Source organism: Perca flavescens, chromosome 9 (genome assembly GCF_004354835.1).
Source record: "Perca flavescens isolate YP-PL-M2 chromosome 9, PFLA_1.0, whole genome shotgun sequence".
Lineage (NCBI taxonomy): Eukaryota > Metazoa > Chordata > Actinopteri > Perciformes > Percidae > Perca > Perca flavescens.
In genome coordinates, this window is record NC_041339.1 from 32,586,726 (window position 1) to 32,613,486 (window position 26,761).

Here is a 26,761-nt window from a genome sequence, read left to right on the forward strand (position 1 = left end):
AACAACAAGTCAGATGGAGGAACAGGAAAGAGTCTTCTTTAGTCCCTGTCAAAACAAATAAGAACTTTTAAAGCCTGCCTTGGATGTGCTGCCAATTGGTGAAGCTCACCACCCTCGCATGCCTTTTCCAAGGTTGGGTGAAACCAGAACGATTTTTTTTTTCTTCTCTGACTCCATTGCAAACAAAAAGTAGAACATAGTGAAATGTACAATATCTTCTTGGACTTGGCGCACATTGTTATGCATTTTGCATCAAACGTCGATTGGATGGATCCTAAAAATGTGAAAACCTTACAGTATTTTTCAAATTTTCTGTTTATGTAAGGACATTATCATAACTATAGAAATAAATCAAAGAGTACAAGCTCCTTTTTCTGTTTCTGCATCTTACCCGTAGCCCATGCCATGTCTTAACTTGAATTGCTTTATTTTAAACCTTCCCTCTTTTCTGTTCCCAGCCTGCTCTTGACACTTTTCTCTCTTCTAGCCTCCGGGGTAAATACTACCTTTTATATCCTCTACATTTCTCTCACATGGGTTAGACCTTAAACTTATTCTCCTGTCATCTCTTGAACCCAGCTCTTCCTCCGACCTCTGTAAAATGTCAAAAGAAATGTATTTCTATACGGTCTCTCTTGTTGCTGATTCATCTATTAGCGATTCATGCTGTGTGGTTGCAACAATAAATACAGCCCTCGGCCTTTTACCTTGACAGAGATGCTGGAAGTCTGTAATCCAAAGTGAAGGACCCATGTTCAGGGGTTTGTAGTGAGATCATCAAATGCTAAGGCAGAGGGAAGATTAGTTTCTTCTGTGAGTTATTTGTGTTGCAGGCTCGGTAAAATTGTAAAAAATTTGAAATCATTCCTACATCCTTAAATGGTTATTGATTCAGCTTCTAATGAATGTATGGGATACAGTCAAATTCTGGCAACACAAAAGTGTGTGTGTATTTGTGGTTGCTGGTGTGGTTTGTGAGAGTGAGGTCATCTACTATACTTCAGTGTCATTATTAGCACCCATTAGCCTGGTTGACACCAGACCCTTCTCGGTTGTAACGGAGAGTGGGTCTGGGCAAGCTTCAGCCACAGCCCATTTCTAAAGGGGCGTCACCAACGGCCGCCACTCAAATGCCTCTGGGCGCAATTGGATAGTCCTTCAACCAATCAGACCAAAGATCCGGGTGACGTAGCAGCGACAGCGGCATCAACGGGTTGCTGCGCCTCGGTGGCCGTCATGTTGAATGTAAACAAAAAGCTGCTCGCCATCGCTGCGCTATCGTCATCATGTAAAGCCCGCCTCAACGGTTGTGATTGGTGCCTCGATTTGGAAAAATTGGAAATGGGCTTGAATGGGCTCTTGGCCAGACTGACTGGCAGAGCAAATCTCAAATTTGCCGGAAGTTTGTCAGGGTTTTCCCAGGCTAAGCACCTATAGCAGATCTGGCAGCCATAATTGTAGTCATGGGCTCTAGGGTAACAGAAAGCAAGACAGCCTCTGTAGCTTCGGGAACTCAATGGGTTTCCTCACCGATGTTTTGGACTTTTGACTTTTCTAAAATGCTCAAACGCGTTTCTATGGTTTTCTGTTCATACTGCATGTTACATTAATTTGTTAATTCTTTAGATTGCTTTCACACACTGTCATCATTAATTTTGAGCATTACTGAACTCGACCTTGTGTAATGAAAAAAGATGCGTCTTGTAGCGTAATGTTGTATGACTGTGGAATTGCTACATCTCTCACAGTACAAACTTAGCAACTTTCTTTTTTTCCCATAAGAAAAGATAGGCACATCCTGGCTACTGTATCTTGAATACTTACTTTGCCTGCATGATGTGTTTGCTACAGGCAATCAATGCTCGTTAAATGACGCGACACGGCTGATAGTCGTTGCATTTGAGCCTGTAAATTGGCTCCCATCTACAAATTAGTCTCTCCAGTGAGCCTCATTTAAAAAAAATGAAAAACCCTAAAAGTGTCCCCTCCTGTGTTCCATGTTGACTGAAACAGTTGGTATTCAAAAAGTCTTTTAAACAATTTGAATTTGCTTTCTGTATCAGACACTATTCTTTTAAACGCTGAATGGTTTCTCCAAAACTCTGTGGTTTCCTCCCTCCTCTCGGCATTAATTCATGGTGTGATGAGGCTTGTCATTGCCATTCTGAGGGCCACGCTGCCAACCAATCCAACCAAGCAGAGTTGTGACTTGTATCGATTTCCCCCGTTACAGGCATGTGTTGTTGAAACTGGGGTTAACCACTGGGACATCAAGGGAGCAGCACAAATCAATACACTTCTTTGCAGGCTCAGTCTGTCACCTGCAGGGACACACTTAAATACACACAGACACACATTTGGTCTTTAAGAAGGAGAACCGAGACACTTTCTTATTTCTTTGGTTTTGTTCTCCAGCAAATTGGATGTGAATTTTACCATGAGGTGAAAGCATTTGAGGATGTTTGCATCCATGTTGGGTGAACAGTTTAGGACTTATAGCCTTTTTCAAACACATTCCCTCATTTTAAGGACAATGCAGGAAGGCAATGATCCTAAACATACAGACAAAAGAACCGTGGAGTTTTTTAGGCCCAGACAGATTTGTTTATCACTGGTCACGTGACCTCAATCCAACTGATCTTGTGTTTCACTGCTGAAGACAAGACTGAAGGCAAACAGCTTCCACCATTTTGACATAAAATATAATAATTATAGTTCATTTTAATTTATCCAATACATTATTTATGTACAATATTTGTTTTGCATCACATTGACGCAAAGATTATATACAAATCCAATATTGCTGCAGTCCTGCTAATTGATATCCAACATTACCCATGGCCTAATACATTCAGAGATTTTAAAGGGATAGCTACCACACTATAAATGCTACGGAAAAATCTCTTGACAGTTGACAAATTAGTGTTGTCTCACGGTATATATTGTCATATTACCCACCACTACTTAGCCTCGTAGTTGTCTTTTGATTTCAGATACAAAGGGCTGGACCACTTAATTTGTTCAGGTGTCCACATACAGAAACTACATTATACATCCGAGATTACCCAACAGAAATCAGACTTTAAAACACAAGCGCCATACGTCCACAACCGGCTTCAGAGTGTTAACTAGCGTGCCCTGTGCTGGTGAGGAGTTGGCCACGATTGTTTTGTTAATGTGAAGTAGGTCTGACAGAGACATGAGGACGTAGTGGGTCACGTATAAACAAACACTCACAATAGATCATCACAGTGCTGAAATGAATGACCATGTCTGCACCGGAAGAGCAGAGGGAATAAAGGATTTTAAAAGCCTAGCAATTGATCCTCTCCCCTCAGCGTTATTTAATTGCTGCCAAACAGGATTTACCAAACAGCCAAGATACCCAACGAGAATATAACAAACTTTGAACACTTATATATGAGTGTAAATGTACGTCTTTGTATTTGTGTGCGTCAGCATCTGGATCGTTCCTTTACAGAACTTACCGAACAGCTTTCAGTGTACTTTGGGGCTGAAACAATCAGTCGATCAATCACCAACAACAATCAATGTTATTTTTCAAGCAAAAATACAAACGTGGTGGTTCTCTGTGTATATATCTTTGTAAATGGAATATCTCTTGTTTTGGACAAAACAAGCAATCGGAAGCCTTGACCTATAAGAAATGGTGATGGGCATTTTTCTACTTTTCTGACATTTAATAGCCTAATGATTAATAGTTTGATCAAAAAGTAATCAATGGATGAATCGATAGTGAAAATAATTTTTAGTTGCAGCCCATGTGCACTTTGTGTCTCTCCAATCGAAGCAAAGTCAGATATTGTTCATAGTACTGCCCTCTACAGCATTACTGTCCTAATCGAACAAATTTTCCCATCCGGCCATTGGATATAAACTGGCGTCCTTCCACTCAAATCTCTAACCTCTTGGCTGCCACTGCAGAGACAGATTAGAGTTTGTTCGTAGAGATGCTTTACTTGCATTTGCGTCACCATTCACACAAATATTCATACACATGTAAAGGCTGCATGGACTTGAGCAAAGCTGCCCTCAGGTTCTTCTTACTAGATTTCTGCTATGCGTTGACGTCTGGATGTAGTGGCAATCTGCTTTGATGTTCCCATGATGCAGATTTAGAAGCCATGCTGAGCGGCGGCTGGGCATGGTACTTAATCTGGAACATGTGGAGCTCCAGATGTAAAGGGCTTGAAAGAGCAAAGTAGTCTTGAATCGCCGCGCAGCTGAAGGCCTCTCTCAGCCACATCTGTCTTGTTCCATTTCCTCTCCTTTTTACGCTGCTTTCCTTTGTGTTTCTTCGCATATGCACTGACAAAAGAACGCTGACAACATACGTTTCTTTTTAAATGGAGGTGAATGTTGGCATCAACCTTAAAGAGAACAACTCCCACTGAGGCAGGCAAGAACTGAACTGGAAAGACAAAAGACGTCTTTGATTGTTTTTAGCTTTTGGTCTGTAATATTTCAATTTTTTTTAGTTTGATTGTTCATATTGAGACTCAGAATAAGACACACTCAGATACATTGAAGCTCACGCTGCTCACGCATGTCCTTTTGTGTATGCTTGTTTGGGGCTATTTACATGCAACACAATGATGTTTTAGACAATAGTGTTCCACCAACTTTGTGTCAACAGTTTGTATTTGTCCTTTTCCTGTTTCGTCGTGACGATCCCGCCCTGCACGAAGTTCGCTTCATTAAGAAGTTTTCCCACTTTGGTGTGGAAGAACTTGACTTGCCTGGACAGAACCCTGACCCCAATCCCTCCAACACATTTAGGGTGAACTACAAAACTGACTGTGAGACAGACCAACATCACTGTGGCCGACCTCTTGCGGCTAACTGCAGCTACGTTCCCAAATCTTGTGGAAAGACTGAAACCAGAAGAGTGGAGGCAGTAGATAAATGCCCATGTTTTAGAAATGTATAATTATCACATCGAACATACTGTACCTTATCCTTAACATAACGTTAACCTGAATCCTTAATTTGATCCTATTCCTTACTCAAATCCAAGTTCTAATCCTAAAATCCTGAATTCTGCCTCTGGAAAAAAAAGAAAACAGTGCTGGCAACATCATTTCACTTTTAACTAACATCCTCACCATGATTGAAGTCCAAGGCCAAAGACGGACACAAAGAGTATCATAAAAGAGGGAAAGTCAGAGAGAAATCCAACGTCTGGGACGACAGACACATTCTTTTCCTGCTTCATTCATGACTACAGGTACTTCTGTTTCTCAGACGCTCACACTCCAGGGACCCTTAGAGTCAGACAAACAGTGATGTGGCAAATGGCTGAATGAATTATTGACAACCTGCAGTGTGTAGTCCAGAGATCTTCAACAGGGGATACGGGACTCCCTAGGCCCTAGGGAGTCCCGTATCCCCTGTTGAAAAAAAAAAAAAAAAAATAATTTGGAGGACCCCCCTGCAGTGATTTTCAAAACCCCCCTAGGGGCAGGGGGGCCTCCAAATTATTTTTTTTTTTTTTTTTAAATGTCTTAAAATAAAATAATTCCAACATATTATTAGAAAATATAAATCCCCACTGATGATAGGCTTACTGGCCTATAGGTAAGGTAAGCTAGCCACCCACAGATCCAGTTCATCCTAAGATTGACTGTGCCACATGTATGTGTAACATCAAAACATTATTTATAAAATCATCAATTAATATTTTAATAGCTTAGCATTCTATATATATATATATATATATATATATATATATATATATATACAGTATATATATGTATATATATATATATATATAGTATATATGAAACTTCAATTTATACAATATATGTAGTAGGGGGTCCTTGACTTTTACATTACATTACATGTCATTTAGCTGACTCTTTTATCCAGAGCGACTTCCAATTATGTGCTTTCAACCCTAGTAAGTGCAAGTAGTAAGTGCAAGTATATTAGCTTTAAATAAGCAAAACTACAAAGAGCCATATGAAAGTGCAGCTTCAAGAAATATATATACTTATTTTTGTATTTATTTTTTATGTTTATCCAAGGTGTAGTCGGAATAGATGTGTTTTTAGCCTGCGGGGGAAGATGTGTAGGCTTTCGGCCATCCTGATGTCAATGGGGAGCTCATCCCACCATTTAGGAGCCAGGACAGTGAACAGTCGGGATTTCGTTGAATGATTAGTCGTCCCTTGCTGTGAGGGGGCAGCAAGCAGGTTGGCTGATGCAGAGCTTAGTGGGCCGGTTGAGGTGTAGGATTTGACCATGTCCTGGATGTATGCTGGGCCTGATCTGTTCGTGGCCCTGACTTCAAAAATCTTGCTGCTGTAGTCTGCTGTTTTTATGCTCTCACATTTATTTGTCTTTTATTTTTCAGCCCAATGTTTTCTGTTCTTGTCTGAGCAAACAATATAACCTAACCTTTGAGATTAGTTTTACATCTTTGCAGATTAATGTCTGAAAAGTTGATCAGTTGCAATGTTTAATGTCTTTTAGGTATTATTTTCTGATAAAGTTTTGTATTTACGACTTCTAGTTTGGTCAGTAATTCCCAGAATATTTATGAACAAGTGCCAACAAGTGGAATGAACTCATTCCATGTGGCTGTGGTTTTTTTTAAATGCATGTGGTGAGAAGCATGATATTACCCTAAGAGTAGCAAGTTAAAGAGAGCAAGCTCACTGACATGTTCCCTTTAATTAGATCATGACATGTGCTGCGGCTGTGATGCATTTTGAGGCCACAGTAAGTAGAGAAGTCTGCACAGTATCTCCGCATCTTTTATAACGTGTTTCCCCCCAAATGCGTCACTTATTTTGAAATCATTTGGAAACTGTGAGTCTGAAAAGAATCTGCTTTTGCGCCAACACTTTTATGCAAATCAGGAAACTTCATAAATGCTTAATATGTCATTTCATGGCAATGCTGGGCAGTCAGTCCACCACTGGTCCGGACTGAAATAGGATGGATTAACATGAATTTTGGCACATATATCCATGATGCCCAGAGGGTGAATCCTACTGACTTTGATGATCCCCTGACTTTTTATCTAGTGCCACCAGCAGGTAAAGGTTTTCACATATCCTGTGAAATATCGCTACCAGAGGGATTGGCACAAAATACAGACATTCATGGTTTCCAGACAATGTATCCGACAGTCTCGCGCCACCATAAACTTTGTGGTTTTAAGTGAAATGTCTTGTCTACTATAAGTATTTGATGATTTGTCATGGAAATTGGTGCACCCGGTTATGATCCACCTCAGGTTACATTGCAAAAACTTTAAATCTAGCACCATCATCATGTGAACCTTTTTTGGCTGGTCAACATTTAGCATCAGCATGTCATTGTAAATGTGAGCTGACATTAGTAATTAGCTCCGAGCACTGCTGTAAGTCAGTACAGCCTCACAAAACCACGAGCACTCTGTCTTGTTACTTTATATGTAACATTTCATGCTCAGTTTTTGTATAGCCTCGAGTTGTTGACTTTTGTCCGGTTGCGTTTTTTAGTGTCCCGAGAGTTCAATATGTCATAATAAATGCATCTTGACGGCATTTATTTATTTAGCGATTCTTCAGCGTTTTGACGACGAGTATATAGAATGTGTTTGCTCATTCAGATCCAGATGATTTGCCTCTACTCCACAGATATCCACCCACAATCACCACTCCGATTTCTGTGCTCTCTCCCATCTATATTTCCCTTTTACCACTTTCTGCTCTGTCCTTACCTAACCTGTATGATTGACTCGTCGTCCGGAGGACACACTAATGTGAATGGTTTCCAAGGCAGCAAGAAAAACACGTCCCATTTAACCATAATAACATAACTTTCTGTTTGTTTATCTGTGTGTCTGTCTAAGGGGCCCTAAAGATTATTTGAAGGCAAGAGGTTGAGACAGGTCTGCTGCAGTTATTGCCCTTCTATCTAATAGTCAGGGCTCAACTCACCCCTGCTTTAAAAAATGTAATCAGCATTGGATTCAGGGGGATTATTCATTGCATGGTCTGAATTCTATAGCAGAGTTTCATTAGTATTAGTTTCACTTGACAGTCTTGGTGCCATGTAGCCTAAATGGTGCTCCTGCCAATATAACAATCCCAAAGGGAAAAACCGAGACGTTGTTTGTGAAAAGGTTACTTCAGGTAGAGGAGGAAAAGGTAGAAGAAAATAAGGCGGAGGGGAAAGAGGAGACAAGGTGGTTTTGTTAATGGGGCATCTATTTTCCCCTGAGACTGAGGGTCCGACCGGAATGCTCAGCTTGTCACGGCAACATACAGTAGATGCTGACCGATGTTTTTGGGGATGGAATTTGAAGTTTGCTGCCCTGCTCTGTTCACGGTTAGGTAGCGGCTGTTTAAGAAGAGGAGGGCAGCTTCCACGATAAAGCCTCGGTCATCGGCAAAGTTTGCCGCTGTGCTGCCGGTTCCTCCAGCTTCACCACTGAGTGCAGGAGAATAATTTGGCTAATTAGATTAGATAAAAGTAAAATGATGTCTTAGGGGGAAATTAGGCTGTAGATAAGATGGAACCAAAGAGTGCTGAAGATAATACAACTAATTAGAACAACTGCACATTAAGATCAAAATATGGCGTTTTCATTTTAAGATGTGTTAGATTCCAAGCAGGTAGGAAAAAAAAAAACATACTAAGGCAGGCATAGTTTTAAATCGAGACTGTTATATTCTCTTACATTCATGCAATCTCTTTTGGTCGAGTGAATAATGATTGTTGTCTTTTAGAAGCAAAGGTGGTATAGTGTGAAATTCGTTATTACGTTGTCACTGCAAAACCTCTTAAGGATGATCTTACTTGGATTTTTTAAAGGCCCCAAATATAGTAAGAACAAAAATATTTTACACTTGTCTTCATTAAGTGTTTCCTGTGTGCAGAAAATCATAAATGTTATGTCTGATCCTCCATGAAATTGGAAGTGAAATCCAGACGGGGCCCACTTTCTAAGTAAAAAATGACTAAAAGTCGATACAAAGTGATGATGTGAGAGGCAGCGTGTCAGTCAGAGTTCAGTCTGATAAATCAGAAACTTCTTCCATTAATTTGGTCCTGCATACGGTCCTTCATTAGTCAGAGACAGATCCCCACCAGGGCTCTGGTGGGGCCACTTTAATCATTCATGTCATAATGAACCCAGGTGACAAATTGATGAGCAGCTCTACCTCTCATCTCTGTGCGTACGCTCGCATTTGCGCGAAGATAGTAAACGGGAGGTATTTTTCTTACCTCAGGCACACACGCACGCACGCACACACACACCCATATCCTAATGCAGCCAAGTTAGAAGCTCTAATTTAATACATCAGTGATAATGACCCCGTCTGGCCTGAGGATTAGTGTGTTTACGTGTTCAAGTGTTTTTCAGGTCACTCATCCTCTCAGCCCGACACTCATCTCTCACATTTTCTGCCCCCACAGCGTCTCGCAGCTTTGTCCTCATCTGTTGCACCAGAACATCATTGCACTCTGCTTCTCTGGTCAACATGCAGGGCTCAATAGAGTCAGTGTTTTAAGGGAGAGGAGGGGGGGGACAAGGTGAAACTTTAAGAAAACGTAAGTAATACAGTAGAAATCAAATCATCATCATGATAGATGACAGATTAAAAATGAAGTATTTGTATAGTATTTTCTTCTTTATTCTGCAGATGAGCAAGATCATTTCTTCTGCATTTGATACTCGTCTGTGAAAATGATTTCACTCCATTCGCAGATTTCTGACTATTGGGAACGCTGGAAACAAAAAACGAGACTTGTCTGTACACTACATATCACTGAAGAGAAGGGGGAATGTGTGTGTGTGTGTGTGTGTGTGTGTGTGTGTGTGTGTGTGTGTGTGTGTGTGTGTGTGTGTGTGTGTGTGTGGGTGTGGGTTTGTACATGTGCAGGGCTCAGTGTGCGTGCTCCGTCTCGGTGACAGAAGTGGGTTACCCTCATCTAAGAACAAAGCTAAGAGTTTGGCACTTTGATCGGTGACGCCATAGCCGAGCAGGGCTAATTACAACCTCGCGCTGTCTGCTTTGCAGAGTCGAGCCAAAGTCGCAGAGAGGGTATTTGGAGCTGATTTGGCCAATTACCATTTCCACATGATGAAAACTGTATTCATAATTACACTGTGAGTCATCATTATTTCTTATTAAGATAGAGAAAATGACCCTGCGGTGAAAAATATACTATTATATAATTGTTTAGCTGTAGCTGCGGCTGATATCCAGTTTAACGCTGAAATAACAAACGTCTGTCTTCCTTTATGTTATTGAACTAATTATGTCAATAGCATTCATAATTTTTGACTTTCTGTCAAAGCTTAAAGCTATAGTGCATAGTAGGATTAAAAAATGATGGACTCTTCAGAAGAGGTAATTATCTTCCCTTGAGTTTCCGCGCGGGAAAGTCACCGGACGCCACGATCTTCTGAACACCGCCATACTGAGAAATCCAGAGAGAGTTGTGTGGAGCTGATAGTCTTAATTAGTTTTGTAGCAACTCATTTGGCAATGGCTTGAATGTAACAGACGTTAATTAATATCAAAAAGTTATGCACTAACGCTTTAAAAGCAGTATCATTTTCACCCAAACTAGTTTTGTTTCTATATAATTCGGAGCACAAAATAACTTACTATAGTTTCCCAGATGTGTTTTTGAGACTTTTTAGATTCAACTATAATGATGTTGTAAGATTAACATGAATGCTCCTTTTTAGGGTAGATTTTCCAAATTGGTTAGTATTGCAGAAGATTGCGTTATCACTTTAGTTGATTGAGCCTGGCCGCCCGCCGCTGGTGCATGAGTGGGAGTGAGAGCTCTCTGCTTTGGCTTTGTTTTGTGCCCATTAAATGGCTTTTTACTTTCTTTGCTCCTCTTCTTGCTCTCGTTTCTGCTTATCTTGCACGGTATGGAAGTGAATGGGATGAAGCTAATGAAATTCAACAACCAACCTGAGAGTGTGGGGGGGCTTACACGTTGGATATCACTATGACAACATCTTCTCAACTCTCGTTTTATAACAGCATGAACCTTCTGTGTTTGTTTCTAATCCAACTCTTGTTGGAATAATGCTGTTAATCCACAGAAGCTCCTGAAGGAAGACTGAAAGAAAGAAATCCTCATTTTAGCATTAATGAACGCTAATTATTGCAGATGGAGTCCTTCTGGCGTGTTTGTAATTAAAACACACAAAACACATACAAAAACGCATACAGTAATCTGCTGTTACACAGTCCTCCAGAAGCAAACAGTCTCTTCGGCTTTTATATTTACTCTGATTACAGATTTTTTTTTATTCATTTTTAGATTCAGTGTGACGTACACTTCCCGAGGAGAGCATTATCTCCAATGTCCATCATGAATAAACGTCCATTAATCCGCTTAGAAATCATAATTAAAAAAGATGCTACTTTTAACTCCAGAGCCTGCCTGAGAATCATCACATTTTTACGTTTTCTTTAGTTTTAAAGTAATCAAGTGATAGCTGTCTTTACATCCACTGTTACATTTTATATAGGAGTTGGCATGCTGCTAGCTAATTCGGCTTACTTTTAATGATGTTAATTTCCCAAAATGTAAACAAATATAAGCTTCAAAAACAGGGCTCACGTTGAACAATAGATTTACTGGTAGACATCAAGGAAGAAGCCAAGGCACTCATCTTTTACAAAAAAATACATATAAAATGTCTTTAATGCATTGGGCCCATCTAAATAGAATAAGATAAAAACAACTTCAACGCGTTTCGGTGTCCAGCGTCCAAGAGCTTCTTGGAACTTATATTAGTGATAAAAAGGCGGTGCTCTTTGGAAGGGGGGCATTAACAACATTAATATAAGTTCCAAGAAGCTCTCTAATCTCTTCAATATATTTACTGGGTTGGGAGGGTGTTGTCTTGATTTTGTCTAAGGTGGGCCCATGCTGTCTGTTTAATTTAATAACAGTCGCTATTAAAATATCCCCTCTGCTGAAGTTGCAGTGTGGGGTGATTTAACAATTGCTTCTCTAATATCAATGCTTCAGTAGGCAAGATTTGTCGAAAAAAATTCACCTCTTTCGTCAGCCTAAATCACAGTGGGGCTGCAGCAAAGAGGGCTCTCCCATCTTAACTAATCGGGAGGACATAGATGAAGTGTTTGCTGCTGAAAGAAATCTCAGCACAGAAAGTGACAAATTGAAGGAAATGTCTGTTAACCAGCAGTGATTGAACGTCCTGTCAGGGGGAAACAGAACTCACCAACATTAGATCTTTCAATTTGTGGGTGTTGAAATAGCATAATTTTTAGAGAGGAGTGACAGTGCCTTTATTTATGATTCAACCCACAGAGAGAGAGAGAGAAGAAGAGTGTTCACCAGGCACAGTGATAGACTAAGGAGCTTTAGTTGGTGTCTTACATTTCCCTGAGCGCTGACTAGTGGTTACTTTAAAAGCACAAGTGAGAGAGATGTGGTGGACAAGGAAATGAGTAAAGCTGACAGTATGAATAGAATTTTAATTTACGTCTTCTCTAAAGCAATTTGGCTGGATTGTGAGATTGGAAGAGGATAACAGCATGTGCCTTCTGTGTTAAACTGAAATACATCATTCTCAAATGGTCTTTAATAGCCGTTTTGTTTTCCCAGCGGTTTCACTGGGAACACACTAACACTTAGACAGCTGATCGTGTGTTGTCAGACTTTGAATCATTTCCTTGAACGCTCAAAGATCTGCCAATTCCAACATACAGCAAGCTAAACATCTAGATAGAAAGGAAAATGGAACAGAATAAATGTAGCATTTAAATGAAAGAAATAACATCAAGGTAATTTAAATGACTCTTGTTTTTTGGTTTTGTTTTCTATGGTTTTTTGAACATGTAAGATGGATTGATTAGTTTAGGGCATGAGCCCGTCCATTTTTGGTTTTGTTATTACAAAAAGTGGTACCGCAAGCCGTCCAGTAGCCGAGTGATTATAACACATACCGTAGAACCTCAACATCCACCGTTTGACTCTGGCTGGAAACCTTTGCTGCATGTCACCCCCACCCCCGTCCCCCTCTTTATCTTCTCTCTCTTTACCTGTCATTTCACGTCATATCTCTACCATCACTATCAAATGAAGAAAAAATGCCAAAAAAAATACATCCTTAAAAGAAACTCTGACCGCAGCCAAATCTAAATCATCATCTTCCTCGTGCATAATTAGTTTGAACTTTAATATCACCCGTGTTGTCTTTCATTTTGGATTTCATGAATGGTATATTTCCGGCGTCACCTCCTTCACTGCAACTCACTTTGGTGGGGACGAGCTGACCTCCAGTCCCTGTGGCTCTACTGGCATTTGCATGCAACAGTTTACTCAACAGACTTTGAGAAAGCACCAAATTTGCGTTTGTTTAGAGGATACAGGAGCCTTAAGCACAAAAGGTTTGAGTGCTGTCTCAGGACAGTCCAGCACAGAAATGGTCATAAATACTTACACATCTGTGTGTGAATGAGCCAGACTGAGACACCTGCTGGGCTCAATTCCAAACAGCAGATTTTACCTTTTCAGCAGCTTGGGATGCTAGAAGACATGTTAGGAGTAAAGCTGTAAATCAGGAAATGTTTAGAATTCTACATACATTTCTCAGAGCACGTTGTTAGGCAAACATCTTCCCCTTCTAGTGTCCTTCATAAAGCCCTCCAAGGGGCGTACTACATTACAAAGTCCTTCCATTAGCTTTCCATTTGAAGTTAAAGTGGGAGGAATATGTGGCCCTGTAGTCTGGCGGGATCAATAAGGATGTTTTATACCCTCTGCAATGGGAAACTATTGATCCTGAGATCACTCGATGACCTCCATGTAGGCCTACACCCCGAATGACCGGCAGAACATTGAACAAAGACTTAAAGCATGTAAATGAAGTGCCTTTGTATCATAGTAACAAATGGGCAAGATGTTATTTACATATACTGACCTCTCAGTAAGTTCTGTTAGCTCAACCGTTAACTGACTGTATATGATCCAATGAAAACAAGGCTATTGACTATTTAATGAAGTTCCATCACTGTAAAACTGCAATGAAAACAAAAATGGCCAGCAGAAAAGAAGAGTCAGACCAATTCACATCACAATGTAAGATAACGTTTATCAGACGAAACTGCTGAGTCATGGAGGCATTGCTAATACTGGCTGACAGCTGTGCTAGCTAACAAGGAAGATAATCAATTTACAGCAAAATAAAAACACAACCACTTTCTTTTGACAGCAACCATTATTTGGTTTGATAAAATAATTCAGACTATTCTCCTGAACTATTCATACATATAGCTACAAAATGTAATGTACTGTAATTATGTATCCCACATATTTGTTACTGTCAGTCCCACATTGATGTTTTGCTGCGCCTTCTACTGTCCGTAGTACTTATGACCAGAGCACACAGTATAAGAGCGCAAAAAATCTGCATAAGGGATGAAGTCAGTGTGATGGATGGGTCCCAAATACGCAGGGCTTTCACCCGGTGTTCTTGTCCAGGAAGTACAGAAGGGGAAAACACAAGACTATAACCTGGGACCAGTGGTTCAACCCAAACCCCAAAGTTTTTTATATATATATTAATAATCTTAACTAGTCGTTATGGTGCCTAAACATAACTGTCAATTTTAAACTCTGGTGGATTTCTGAGGACTATGGTTAAATGCTCCTCAGATCTCTGCAGGGTAAATCCAGACCACTAGCTAGACTATCTGTCCAGTCTGAGTTTTCTGTTGCACGACTAAAACAACTTTTGAACGTACACACGTTCCACCAAAACAAGTTCCTTCCCGAGGCGATTTTGCAGCAGCATGGGGAAGGAAGCGCTGTAAAGGAAGGTCTGGCAATGCGAGACTACAGCTGCATTGACGCAGTGGGGTTGCCAACGCAATACAATTTTAAATGCACTTAAACAGATAGCAGAGCAGTTCTGAATGTTTTGCTACCTGCACACACAGACACACAATCTCCTATATAATACATTAATTGCAAGATCCACTGTGGTTTGACCTTGCACCTCTCTTCTGTAGCAATTTATTTGATGACTCCTATGAGTAAATGTATATCTTTTCTTCTGTTGTTCTTGTCTTTTTCTGTCTCCTTGAAGTTACTGTGAATGATTTATAAAGTAATTGATTCATAACATTGGATAATTTTCCCTATGGCATCAGGGTAATGTGCTTTTGTAGATCTCTTGATTGGTACAGTATCGTTTCATTTATTTCACACGTCATCATTAAACACAATTTCAGAAGGTACAATGATCCGCGTGAAATGCTTGCGTGTGCGAAGTGAAGTCAAGGTTAGCTGTTCCACCCGAGTGTGACTCTCCATCTAATTCCAAATGGCGATATTTTCTCTCCTTTTATCTGGCCAAGACAGTGTACCTTTCAGATATGTGCATGCAGGTCCAGGCTGCACCCATCACCTCCACTGGCTTGACCTTTTTGTAGAAGACATGAATCAGCTGCATTTTAAGCAGAAACCGCTCAATAATCTGTACCTTTTAGAGGTAAAATGATCTGAAATCTGATGCTTTGTCTCATTAAATGCTTTCCGAGAAACATTTCTCTCCAAGAGGTAAGATCTTCTGTCTTAAGTGAATTGACAATCACCAGAGCTCCACTTTTTACGTTTCTGATCCTGCACTTTGGTCCATTTCTGCTTCATTTTTTCATTCGTGTTATTGCTATTTATGTGCATGTGTCATCATAGTTGCCTTCCCGTGATCATTACATGCAGTGTTACTGCCTTGCCATATGTTGTATGGATTCTCATGAAAAGCCTTTGACTCTTGCTGTAATGATGCAACATCAGTTTGTTTGGTGTAAAGCTGCAGAGTGACGCCAGTGGAAAATTACATGGTCACTTAAAGGAATACTCCACCAAAATTCTACCTTTTGAGTATCAATACTCCGTCCCCTTAAGGCTTGATGTGTAGCATTCAAAAGTTTGTAGATTGCTTTATTTGTGGAGGACAGCAGCTGTATTCAGCCTGAATTCAATGCAGTTACAGTGGATTCAAATTGAGACCCAAAGTGACAAAAATAAATTGCTCCAAAATTGCTTAATATGCTACTTCCATTAGAGCTGCACAGATATAACAGGACAGAAGTAGTGTTTTCAGCAAGGTTTTGGAGGAACTGCAAGTAATCAATCAACAGCATTCCTGCATTTTCAGTGGAGTATTCCTTTAACTTCCCTTCAAGAACTGAGTTTATGCATCTCATTCTCAAAGCAAACATCCCATTTGTATTGTCTAATGCTTGAAGAGTCTGCAGCTACTGTAACAAAATTATGTTACAGTAAAAGCAGATACACATCTGTTAAATCCTGCTGTGTATTCACCTATCTATCTTTCTTTCTCCTTTTTTTCCCCAGTTGATCAAAGTATGTTTGAGAACTCCATTGCCCAGCAGCAGAGTCCTCAGACCTCCAGGCTGGGCCAGCCCTCGGCCCGACGCTCCCCAGCATCAGCTAATCATAACCTCAGTTCCAGCTCCGTCGACTCTCCGTCCTCCGGAGGCCAACAGAGGCTTAAAAATGCCATTAATCTGGGCAAGGCTGTTGGCGCAAAGGTTAGCACAGCACAAGCATCAAGTTCTCTACACGTCATCTCTTGTTTAAACTCTTGATATTTGAGTTGTGAGTACATTTCATTTCTTTGTTGCATCAGTGAAATTGATTTGACTCAAAAGTACTTTCTTTACGTCCTCTTTCTTTCCTCATTTTCTGTCTTTCTTTTCTTCTTTCTTTCTGTGTTTTTCCTTCTATCTTTGTGTGTGTTTCTTTCTTTATTGTCTTTCTTTCAGGTCAATGACTTGTTAAGAAGAAAGGAGCCCAGCCACCTCGGGGACATCGGAGTCACTGAGGTCAACAAGAACGTTGGTGCCAATTGGAGCTGTATGGACCAACTTAACCAGACCACCGCAAACAGGTACACACACACACACACACACACACACTCTTCCTTGTATTTGTGTTGTGAAGAAAGTGCATCTACATGTTTAGTTTAAACTTAGCCTCTTCTAAACTTAATTTTAAGTAAAGAAAAGAAAGAAAGAAAGATAAACGTTCCCAGCACAGGCAAATATTTCAAGGGAAGGCTTTTCTTTGCAGAACTGACACCATTAAATAGTATACAGTGTTATATACTACACACTGAAATGAACTTGCATTAACAAAAATAAAAGGTCACTGCCCTTTAACTGCATTGCCTAGCATTCAGTATCCATTAGGGGATGTTTATACTGAACCCAAAATCATCATAAGCTAAACATTTATTCTCTCAAATTAATTTGCAGACTTGCCTCAAAAGAAGCTGGTTTGCAGTTAGGTTTTCTTTTAACCTTTCTGATTGATTGAACCTACTGTTTATCAGTGATGCCATAATACATCCATTACTAATGGATGTAGCCTTCAGCCTGGGGGAGGGGTCATCAGGTGGTTCCAACCATCATTGGGTGTTTCGACCCAACCACGACACCCTCCAGTTGGTGGGCCAGCAGTGGTGGCCAAGTCACTGCCCCCTCCTCCAGGCTTCCAGCTAATATCCTCCCTCTTATGCCAGAGCCAGGAGGATGCTCTCTCTGCCGCTTCCCCCAACCTTCACACAGCCGCTTTCCTCTTCTGCCCTCTTATTCCGATTTTTGTCATAAAATTCCACGCTGACTGTGCGGGGAATCCTCGACAACCCACTTTCACAGTGAACAGCTATGTCGTCCAGTCTTTTTCCCGGCAGTCTTGAACCAGCTGCTGTTACTTAGCTTTCTTTCTCTCAGCTGCTTCCTCACAGCCCTCCTCCCACGGGACAGTGGCTTTCCTTCCCTCCTTTGAGAACATTACAATGTCTAGACTCAGGGTTGTGGATAGGATCCCCTCCAGGAAGTGGAGTTTTCTCCTAATGTCTGCCCTCAGCTCCCATCCCTGAGTGACCTGAAGAATGTTTTGTGTTGCTCCACCCAAGACGACTGGTTTCTATCCCTCCTTGACAAAGCTGATGGTATTCAGCTGAGGCTTTGACTTCGCTGGCTGGGTACCTGATGTACTGTATGCCTCTTTCTTCTTTCCTGGTCCAAGATGTCAGCAAGTGTTGGCAGCACCTTGTCGTGGCGCCACCTGTCTCCTCTGGGTAAGCCCCACCTTGCGCCCTGATAGAATGTGGGTCGTGGTTCCCCTCTCCCTACAGAGCCTGCACGTGGAGTCTTCCCTCATGCCCCACCTGTGTAATTTCACCGGGGTTGGAAGAGTGTCATACACCGCTCTGATGCAGCACGGTGGCCCAATGGTTAGCACTGTGGCCTCACAGCAAGACAGTTCTGGGTTTGAATCCAGGTCGTTCCGGGCCTTTCTGTGTGGAGTTTGTATGTTCTCCCCATGTTTGTGTGGGTTTCCTCCGGGTGCTCCGGTTTCTACCACCAGTCTTCAGTCAGTGCCCTTGATCAAGGCACTGGCTCAGATCTGGAGTTGGTCCCCGGGCACTGTAAATGGCTGCCCACTGCTCCCTTAAGGGATGGGTTAAATGCAGAAAATGAATTTCGCTACATGTATGTGTATGTGACAATAAAGTACCTTTACCTTTACCTGCTCTAAGCAGGAAAGAAATACTAAAGGGCTCCAGCCGCCATAGTTGAGACCATGTGATGTTCCTCTTGGGGAGCTCCCACCTTTTTTCAGGAGCCTTGTGTCCCAAGCTCAATGGCTTTAGCCCTTTTGCTCTCCTCGTCAAAGTTTCGGGGTGGACTTTGACCACTGCTGGAAGTGTGACGTTCCTATTCCCTGCCTTCCGGCACTGAGGTTGTCAATGATGTCTTTCATTTTGAGGGAACATTCTACATTACTGATCGCTGAGCTGGCAGCCCACTTTCTCCCAGACATCGTCCTTATCCCTGCTTCTTGGATAAGCTGGTCTCTAGAGTCCCAGCATGTCAAGGAGAGTCTGCATTTGGCTACCTTGAATTCCTCTACAACAGAGGAGAGGGGAGCTGGAGCTGTCCAGACCTTATGTAGAGCCCGACAGATGTAAACCTCGGGGGTCTTCCCAACCATCTACGAAGGTGCTTGCTGACTTTCCTTTCCAGACCTTCATCAGTTGGTATCGGCACTTCATACACCGTGAGAGACCACATCAGCCTTGGCAACAGACCATGTTGGTATATCCAGCATTTCTATTTCCCAGGTAGACCAGACCGCTCAAGTGTTTTCATCCACTCTTCAGCTTGGTGTTCTGTGTTGGAGATGTTGTTTTTATCCGTCAGGGTGTCATCATACCATTTTTTCCGAGGCACTTGATTCAATTCAATTAATCATTTTATTCGTGCTTTTATCCTGTACAGTATGTACTCATTTTTTAGGATGAATATGAAAAACTTTCCAAGGCCACACATTCAATTCATTGGATTATCTTATTGTAGGCAAAGAATATGAAATTACCTGTGCTTTAACTGTAAATTATGCAGAAAAGGTGAATGATTTAAGATTTTTCCTGTGAAATGGGGTTTTTATATGAATAATGACACATCAGAGGCGCCCGTGAGACATCTGAAATTAATAAGTACGAACTTTTCGGTTCAAATGAAAAAGCCTTTTAGTTGTGTATTCATTATCCACGTACAAGCACACACTCATACGTTCCAGGCTGTTTCTATGTGTCTATATTTGGGGATTTTTTCTAGAAGCATTGATCTGTTGTCTCTCCGACTGAAGATCAGTCAAGCAGTCCATTTTCAGCAGCTCTGCTCCCATTTGTCTCCATGTACTGGACTGTGAATAGATTTAGTTTAAATGAAGTGATGATTTGTAAAGATTTTGCTGGACTACCCACTGGTACAGACGGGTGTAGCTGAGAGATTTTTTTACCTTAATAACCGACTGACTCCCCATTATTGAAACCTGGATGCATGGGGCGAAATGTCCAGTGCAGTCAAACCCAGAACATTCAGGAGCATCTTTTTAATCGTCTGAAAATGAAAGCAGCATGACATATATTTTTATTTATTCCAGTATTTGGATAGTTAATGACATTATCTATAGACTGGGGGTGTAAAGTCAGAGATTCAGTTACATCGATGCTGCATATTCAACCAGATTCTGCAAGAAATTCAGAAAAAATCAATACGGCTTAGCAAAAGGGCAATCTTTCTAAGTAACTCTCTCAGCACTCGTGCGTGCGCGCGCGTGTGTGTGCAACCTACTCCTCTCCGTTTACTATTACATTACATTCTCGAGGCATCCACAACATTTCTACACAGAAAGAAATATCAGACCACCATATATAACACTGCCTGACATTAGCAGTCTGCAAAATTCAACGAAAAGGCAAATAACGCTAGCATTAGGAGCTAATGCTACATCCAACTGGCCGTGTGCTGTGTTGTTCCTATAAGAACACGCACCAATACAGCGTCATTTTAAATACAAACGACCCAAGAACTGTGGTAAACATAACCAACCAGCAGCGTTTTAGGGAATAACCTCCTCAGTGACTGACTCAAAAGTTATCCAGTGTTATCACTGCCCAAGACATCATTTCTGGGGTATGTTTGATTTAGTATTTGAAGTGAAGTGATTTTATTTTAGTAACGCTTTGAGTAAAAACATCAAATCCAAATGCGCCTGAATCGAAACTTAATGAATTGGCTTTAAATTTCAGTATATTGTACAACTTCAAATGTATCTGTATTTTTTTTGTAACAGATCCTGGACTGTGTATCTAGTTATACGTATATTGAATCGTCTGACAAGGAGACATATGCTTCCTACTACACACATCAGCCTACTGTTCATACACATGAAGCTGCGAAGTTGACTTTGCCCCCCTTAACAACAAAAAGGTGTCTGTGCTCTTCACATTCTCATACAGTACAGCAGTGCTTGTTGAACGAACTGTCTTTGAGTGCATCCCCATCAGCTCCAGTGAACAATCATGCAGCGGTAATAATAAGTTATTTCTCATCACCGTGGGATGTTAGTTACCATGGTAATTTTCTTTCGTTGTGGGGAGCAGCTTAAGAAAGGCCTATGTTTTCATAAATACGTTGAGAGTGCACAATGAGAGCCATTGGAGCAATCACCAGAAGTAAAAGTAGATTTAAAATTCTTGCTGGTACTCCACCTTCATCCACACACACACACATGCACACACACATACATGCTCCATCACTTACAGTTACACCCTCTAATTGGTAGACAAGTAAGTGTAGCTATCAAACTTGATGCCTTTTCACCTACTGTGTATATAATTGTAAATGGCTTCCGCTAGATCAGGAGTGTCAAACTCAATTCCACGAAGGGCCACGCTGGAAAATAAGGATCACATCCAGGGCCAGACATGTTTAGGTTATTCACATGCTTTTATTTCATCATTAAAGTCAAGCATCTTTTATTGTATTATTGCATTTCTCATATAATCTCCTCACTTACAGCTTGGTCAACATAAAGACCCCAAAAAGTCAGCAAGAAACAACAAAAAAAGTTGAAAAAAAGCAACAAAAACACTGGGGAAAAAACGTAGTAAAACGGGCCAAAAAACATTGGAAAAAGCGGGAAAAAAAGGTCCGGAAAAAAACATTGAAAAAAGCTACAAAAACTATGTGGGCCAAAGTCTAGTGTGAACCTAAATTGATTTGCGGGCCGGATCAAAATCTGCGAGGGGCCGGATTTGGCCCGCGGGCCTTGAGTTTGACACGTGTGCGCTAGATCTAATTCAATCGTTACACAATTCATCAAAACAGTTTCTAATTTACAATTTAGTTATCCCTGTTTTCATCAACCAATCAGCTTTCAGCATAAATTTGACAAGGTAAGTAGTGGGTGTGTCAGCTCAAAACGTTTGTGTAAGGGTCACACTTGTACGTTCAACTTGTATACAGTTTGTGTTTCCCCTGTTTCCAGTCTTTATACTAACATAAGCTAATTTATCCTTTGACAAACATGAGTGTTTCTCTCAAGAAAGTGAATATGCGTATTTCCCTAAATGTTGACAGTCCAGAGAGAGATCAGTCAGATTAAACACACTTTCACACACAGCCAAATAAAAGAGAAGACATGGCGTTTTGAAACACAAACTCTAGTTTTTCTCGTATAATTCCGTATGTCATGAATTCACCGGTACCGTTGATGCCTTCTAGTAGGGTCGTGTTTTACTAGAGTAAAAGAGTCCAGCTGAACAACCTACTGCTGTTGTATTCTTGACTTGAAGGCATTTTGTCTTAATCATTTCTGTTGTGAACATTGTTATTAGTATGACACTGAAATGTAGAAAACAAATGATTGCACATTTGAAAATTTAACAATGCATCGTCGCCTGGCGACAGTGTTTGAACAACACTTTCTCACTCCCATCGCTTAGTCAGGTGCCTCTGGCGTTTGTTATTGACACAATAAGTCTCCTTTAGCGTCATATTTAGATGTGCTTGGTCGAGACTCTTGGTGTCACTTTTTGACGCTCTGTGTCGGGACATACGTTTTACTGACATGCGGCACAAGAACAAGACAGTTAGGTTTAGGAAAAGATTGTGGGTGGGGTTACAAAATGTACGTTTCAGGGACAAGAATGGGACACAAACCCAGGTCTCTCGGGTGAAAGTCCTTTGTTGTTTGACCCATCCACCATCCAACCAACCTCTTTACGTGGATTTTTGTTCTTTAAAGATGCAGTAGGTAAGCCTTATAAAACTAACTTTCTGTCATATTTGCTGAAACTGACCCTATGTTCCAGTAGAACTACATGAAGCAGGTAATTTCAAAAGAAAAATCCGCCTCCTCTGGCACCAACTACAGCCTGTAGTGCGATTTGCAAAAATCCACAGCTCCCTGTTCAGATGCACCAGACCGTTTTGGGCTTTAGCAGAATGGGGGGAGGGACTGAGAATTTGTCGATGTTAAAAGTTTTTGGCTAAGTCCTGGATCTTCGCAATCCTACCTACAGCACCTTTAATGATACTCGCTAGCGTTGTCGCCCTTACTACTACGTCTTACAGCGCCGCGGTCAAGTTGCTGCTATACCCCGTGCGTTCCATACAGACGCTAAAGGGTGATTTTTGCGTCAGAGTTAGAACGGGTTGGTTTGAAAGACTCAAAAAAAACTTCTATACCAAGGGTAAACTTTACTCCACTTCTCATGTGGAAAATACGACCTCACAACATTTGAGGGCGGCATGTGAACCAGTGTTAAGACTTTTGGTGGGACAGTACTTACCCATAATGGCCACTAATGGCTTTCTCTGTTTGACTAATTGCCTCCATGTCTCTCACTTTCTTCTCCTTTTTCCATCTCTCTCCACCTCCCCTTTTCTCCTCCAGTCACATCTCCTCCTTTGACTCCTTCCCCCGGCTGGACCCCCCGCCTCCGTCGGGGAAGAAGCGCCTCCCTCGAGCGCTGAAGACCACGGCGGACATGATGATCTCCTCTGACCCCGTTGTCTCCTCTCCGGACCCTGCTGACTCCTCCTCCTTCCTCTCTTCTCCTGACAGGACGCCCCTCGTCGCCAAGGAGGAGCTGAGGAACAGCGAGGAGGAGGAGCAGCAGCCGGGCGAGAAGAAGGACGAGGGGTCAGAGGAGCTCACATTGTCACCGGGCCCAGCAGAGAAGAAAGTCGTTGCCGAGTGGGAGACGACGGGAAGCAACGGCAAAGTTGATGGAGTGAGAGAAGAAGATGATGTGGAGAACAGGAGCAGTGAAGGAGGTGAAGAGGAACAGCCCCAGCTGCAGCTCTCTGTGCCGGACCTCATCAACAAAGATACCAAGCCATGCGATGTCTGGCAGAAGGCGTCGGGGCCGGACTCCCGGCAGGCCTCCACCCCCCGCTCGGGGAAAACTTCCTGCCGCATCAGCCTGGGGGAGGAGGTCCTGCTGGGGAACGGCGCCCCGTGCAGCAAAGGCACCGGAGGGAGCGCCGTAGACCCCGAGCCCCATCCGGACCTGCTGTCGTTTGAGTAACGAGCAGAGCCGGGGGTCAGATACCACTTCAGTATGTCTCGAAAAGTTTTGGAACTTTGCTTTTTAATTTTCACTCTAGAGGCTCAAGAGGTAATTCAAACAGACAAATGATGAAAAGTACTGCGGATCAAATATTCACTGCCACTTTGAAATATAGAACTCCAGCTGCTCCAGGGTTTGCTTTAGGAAAAGGGGAAAAGTGCTTTCAGGAATCAGGGCAGGTGCCGGATCTGTTGCATTTTTAACTTTTTTTAGCCACTTTTAAGATGTGTGGAGGAGTTTATATGTCATGGTGATACAATCTGGCCCTCCAACATGGCTGATCTCAGGTCAGTCAGAACACTATGAGCTAATTCCTGACGATATGAACACAAAGCTGACCCGCACCAGATGAGATATAAGTAGCGAGAGAGAAAATATGTTGGAGGTGAGGGTTTCGTTGGGATGCAGACTAAAAATGTTAACATTTCAACTATATTACACGCAACATTTAGGGAATATAATATAATACAATGTACTTATCTTGTTTCAGCTCTTCCAATATTTGAATATGTCAGGTCTGCTTTAGGAATGCAATAATACCAGATGAATGTAAGTAATGTCATGAAGTATCCCTTTAAATGGGCTAAACCTGTAAATACAACTTCATACAGACATATTTTCTTCCTGAAAAGTAAAAAGGTATTACTTATATACATCTTTGAAAGAATGCATGGGTTGTACTTACCAGCATTAAGTTATTATATTATCATGCCATCAATTTCAGGAACCCTTTTTGACATCTTTAAAACCATTTAGAGGGATATTTGTTTCATGATGGTCACACTGTAAGTCAATATTCTACAAAAGCTGCTACAATGAAACCAATTACAAACTGCAACTAATATGAGTTTTAAAGAAATGTAGTTCACATTAAAAATAATTAGAATATTTAAGTTTTAGCAGAATTTTCATATAGTGTAATAGTAATTCCAGCATGGAAATATCTTGAAAAGTGAATGCAGAGTCCGGAGGAAATGCGAGGGAGAGGATGGAGGAATGCGGACGTGTTTGAGATGGAAAGGTTTGGGGGGGGGGGGAGAGTTCACTTTCAGTTCAGTCGGTCAGAAATGTCTCGCAGCAGTTTCTGCTGTAGTTTGTCAGGACTGGAAGCCTGTTGACCTGTAGCTTCATTCATATTTCATCCTTTATGACCCATTTTTGGTTCAGGCGTTTTTAGAACTTTTCCCCTCCGACACTGGCCTCTCAGCAAGTGAAAATATTGATCAGCATCCCAATCTGTTGGTTGCTTTTCACTTGATGTAGATGTTTTTTTTAAAGAAATCTGGGATTTCCCGTTCATTTATTTTGAATATTTAAAAAAAAAACTAAAAAAATGGAAGAAAAAAGAATATATAAATACAATGCTTGTATCACGTGGATGCTCCGACAGTTTTGCTGTCATTACTTAGAATTCCTAGAAACTACGCACTACAGCTTTAAAGGTCCAATGTGTAGGAATTTCTCCCATCCAGCATGGGGGTCGTATATCGCAATCAACTGTCTCGCACCACGCGGTTCAAAGTACGTATTACAGCTACGGTAGCCTTCAAAAAGCCGGTCTCTTGCTCTTTTCAATATCCTTGTTATTTTTCTGGGCGAAGGAGAAGACTCCTGTTCCTGAAATTTGGATTTTGAATACGTCTGGTCCTTCATGTTTCCTTCTTCCAACTTGCCGTGGCCGGGAAGCTACGATACCCATTAGCAGCATTAGCAGCACCTGTGAGTTTATCATGTGACAAGGTGGAAAGAAAGGTGGAGCAGTATGTCCTGTATGTCCCTTACCAGCTAACGTATTTCAAGATGACTCATGAATATGGAACGTCTACCCAAGTTCATGCGAATGCAAATGTAAAATTTCAAACCAAAAGGAATACTTGGAATTGATGGTGGAGGTAAATATTCATGTAAAAGGACAAGTTAGTGAACGGGCGACAGAGTTTGATAATGAACTTAACATGTTACACACTGGACCTTTAAATCAAGATATTGTGATTTCTTTTTGGCCCCGTGCACCAGTAAAAAAAATGAGCTCATCATTAATGAGCAAATATTTGTAGAAACAAAATTGAACAATAAGTGGAACCAGATTCAGGTAATTTTCATGAATGGCTTTCAGGCTTCATCTCTGCTGACAATTGTCTTCGGAACTGAAAGTAGACTCTTATTACACCCCCAAAACCTGACGGAGAGTCAGGATGAAAGAATGGATGGGCGGACAGGCGGCACGTGGAGGGTGGGCTGGTGAAAAGTTGTTTTTGAGCAAAAGAAGACCGAGAAGATAATGAGCTGTCAACCGAGAGAGTTGAAAGAGGTGTATTTTATTCCAGCAGCTCATTAAGTGACAGACCAAAGACAGAAATTAGCGACTCAATCAGAGACAGGTTTTTTTAGCGACATGTATTCTTTTTGTCTTTTATTTTCACTTCTTATATTAATGAAAAACCAAAGTCAAAGCATTTAAAAACATTTGTAAAGGCAATTCATATCCTTGTTTTAAATCTTCCGGATTTTCCGACTCACCGGAGAGAGAGAGAGAGAGAGAGAGAGAGACTGAGTCAACTGTAGGAAGAGCAGGATCAAGCTGCCGTGGTTGTTTTTTTTAGCACAGACGAGTTTAAATCTGTATTTTCACTTTCACACTATTGTCTGAGCATCTGTGCAACTGCATTAAAGGTCACTTCAGACACACATGGAAGGCAAGCATACATATGCCAAATCCTGACCCTAAAAATAACCCATTTCTCTGTGAGGTCCTGAAGTGGCCTCTATAAGTGACCA

The 26,761-nt window shown here is 41.3% G+C and overlaps 1 protein-coding gene across 4 annotated transcripts in view; it reads left to right on the forward strand.

Annotated features, from left to right (window-relative positions):
• nos1apa (nitric oxide synthase 1 (neuronal) adaptor protein a) overlaps nucleotides 1–24,990 on the forward strand; it is a 207,120-nt gene extending 182,130 nt beyond the window's left edge. For 3 of the 4 annotated variants that reach the window (XM_028588159.1, XM_028588161.1, XM_028588162.1), the window contains 3 exons: nucleotides 16,384–16,580; nucleotides 16,815–16,939; nucleotides 23,305–24,990. In XM_028588159.1, the coding sequence (XP_028443960.1) occupies nucleotides 16,384–16,580; nucleotides 16,815–16,939; nucleotides 23,305–23,941 (959 nt within the window). In that variant the 3' untranslated portion in view covers nucleotides 23,942–24,990. The remainder of the gene's footprint in view (nucleotides 1–16,383; nucleotides 16,581–16,814; nucleotides 16,940–23,304) is intronic. The other variant, XM_028588160.1, reaches the window with a different exon arrangement.
• The last annotated feature ends 1,771 nt before the right edge of the window (nucleotides 24,991–26,761 follow it).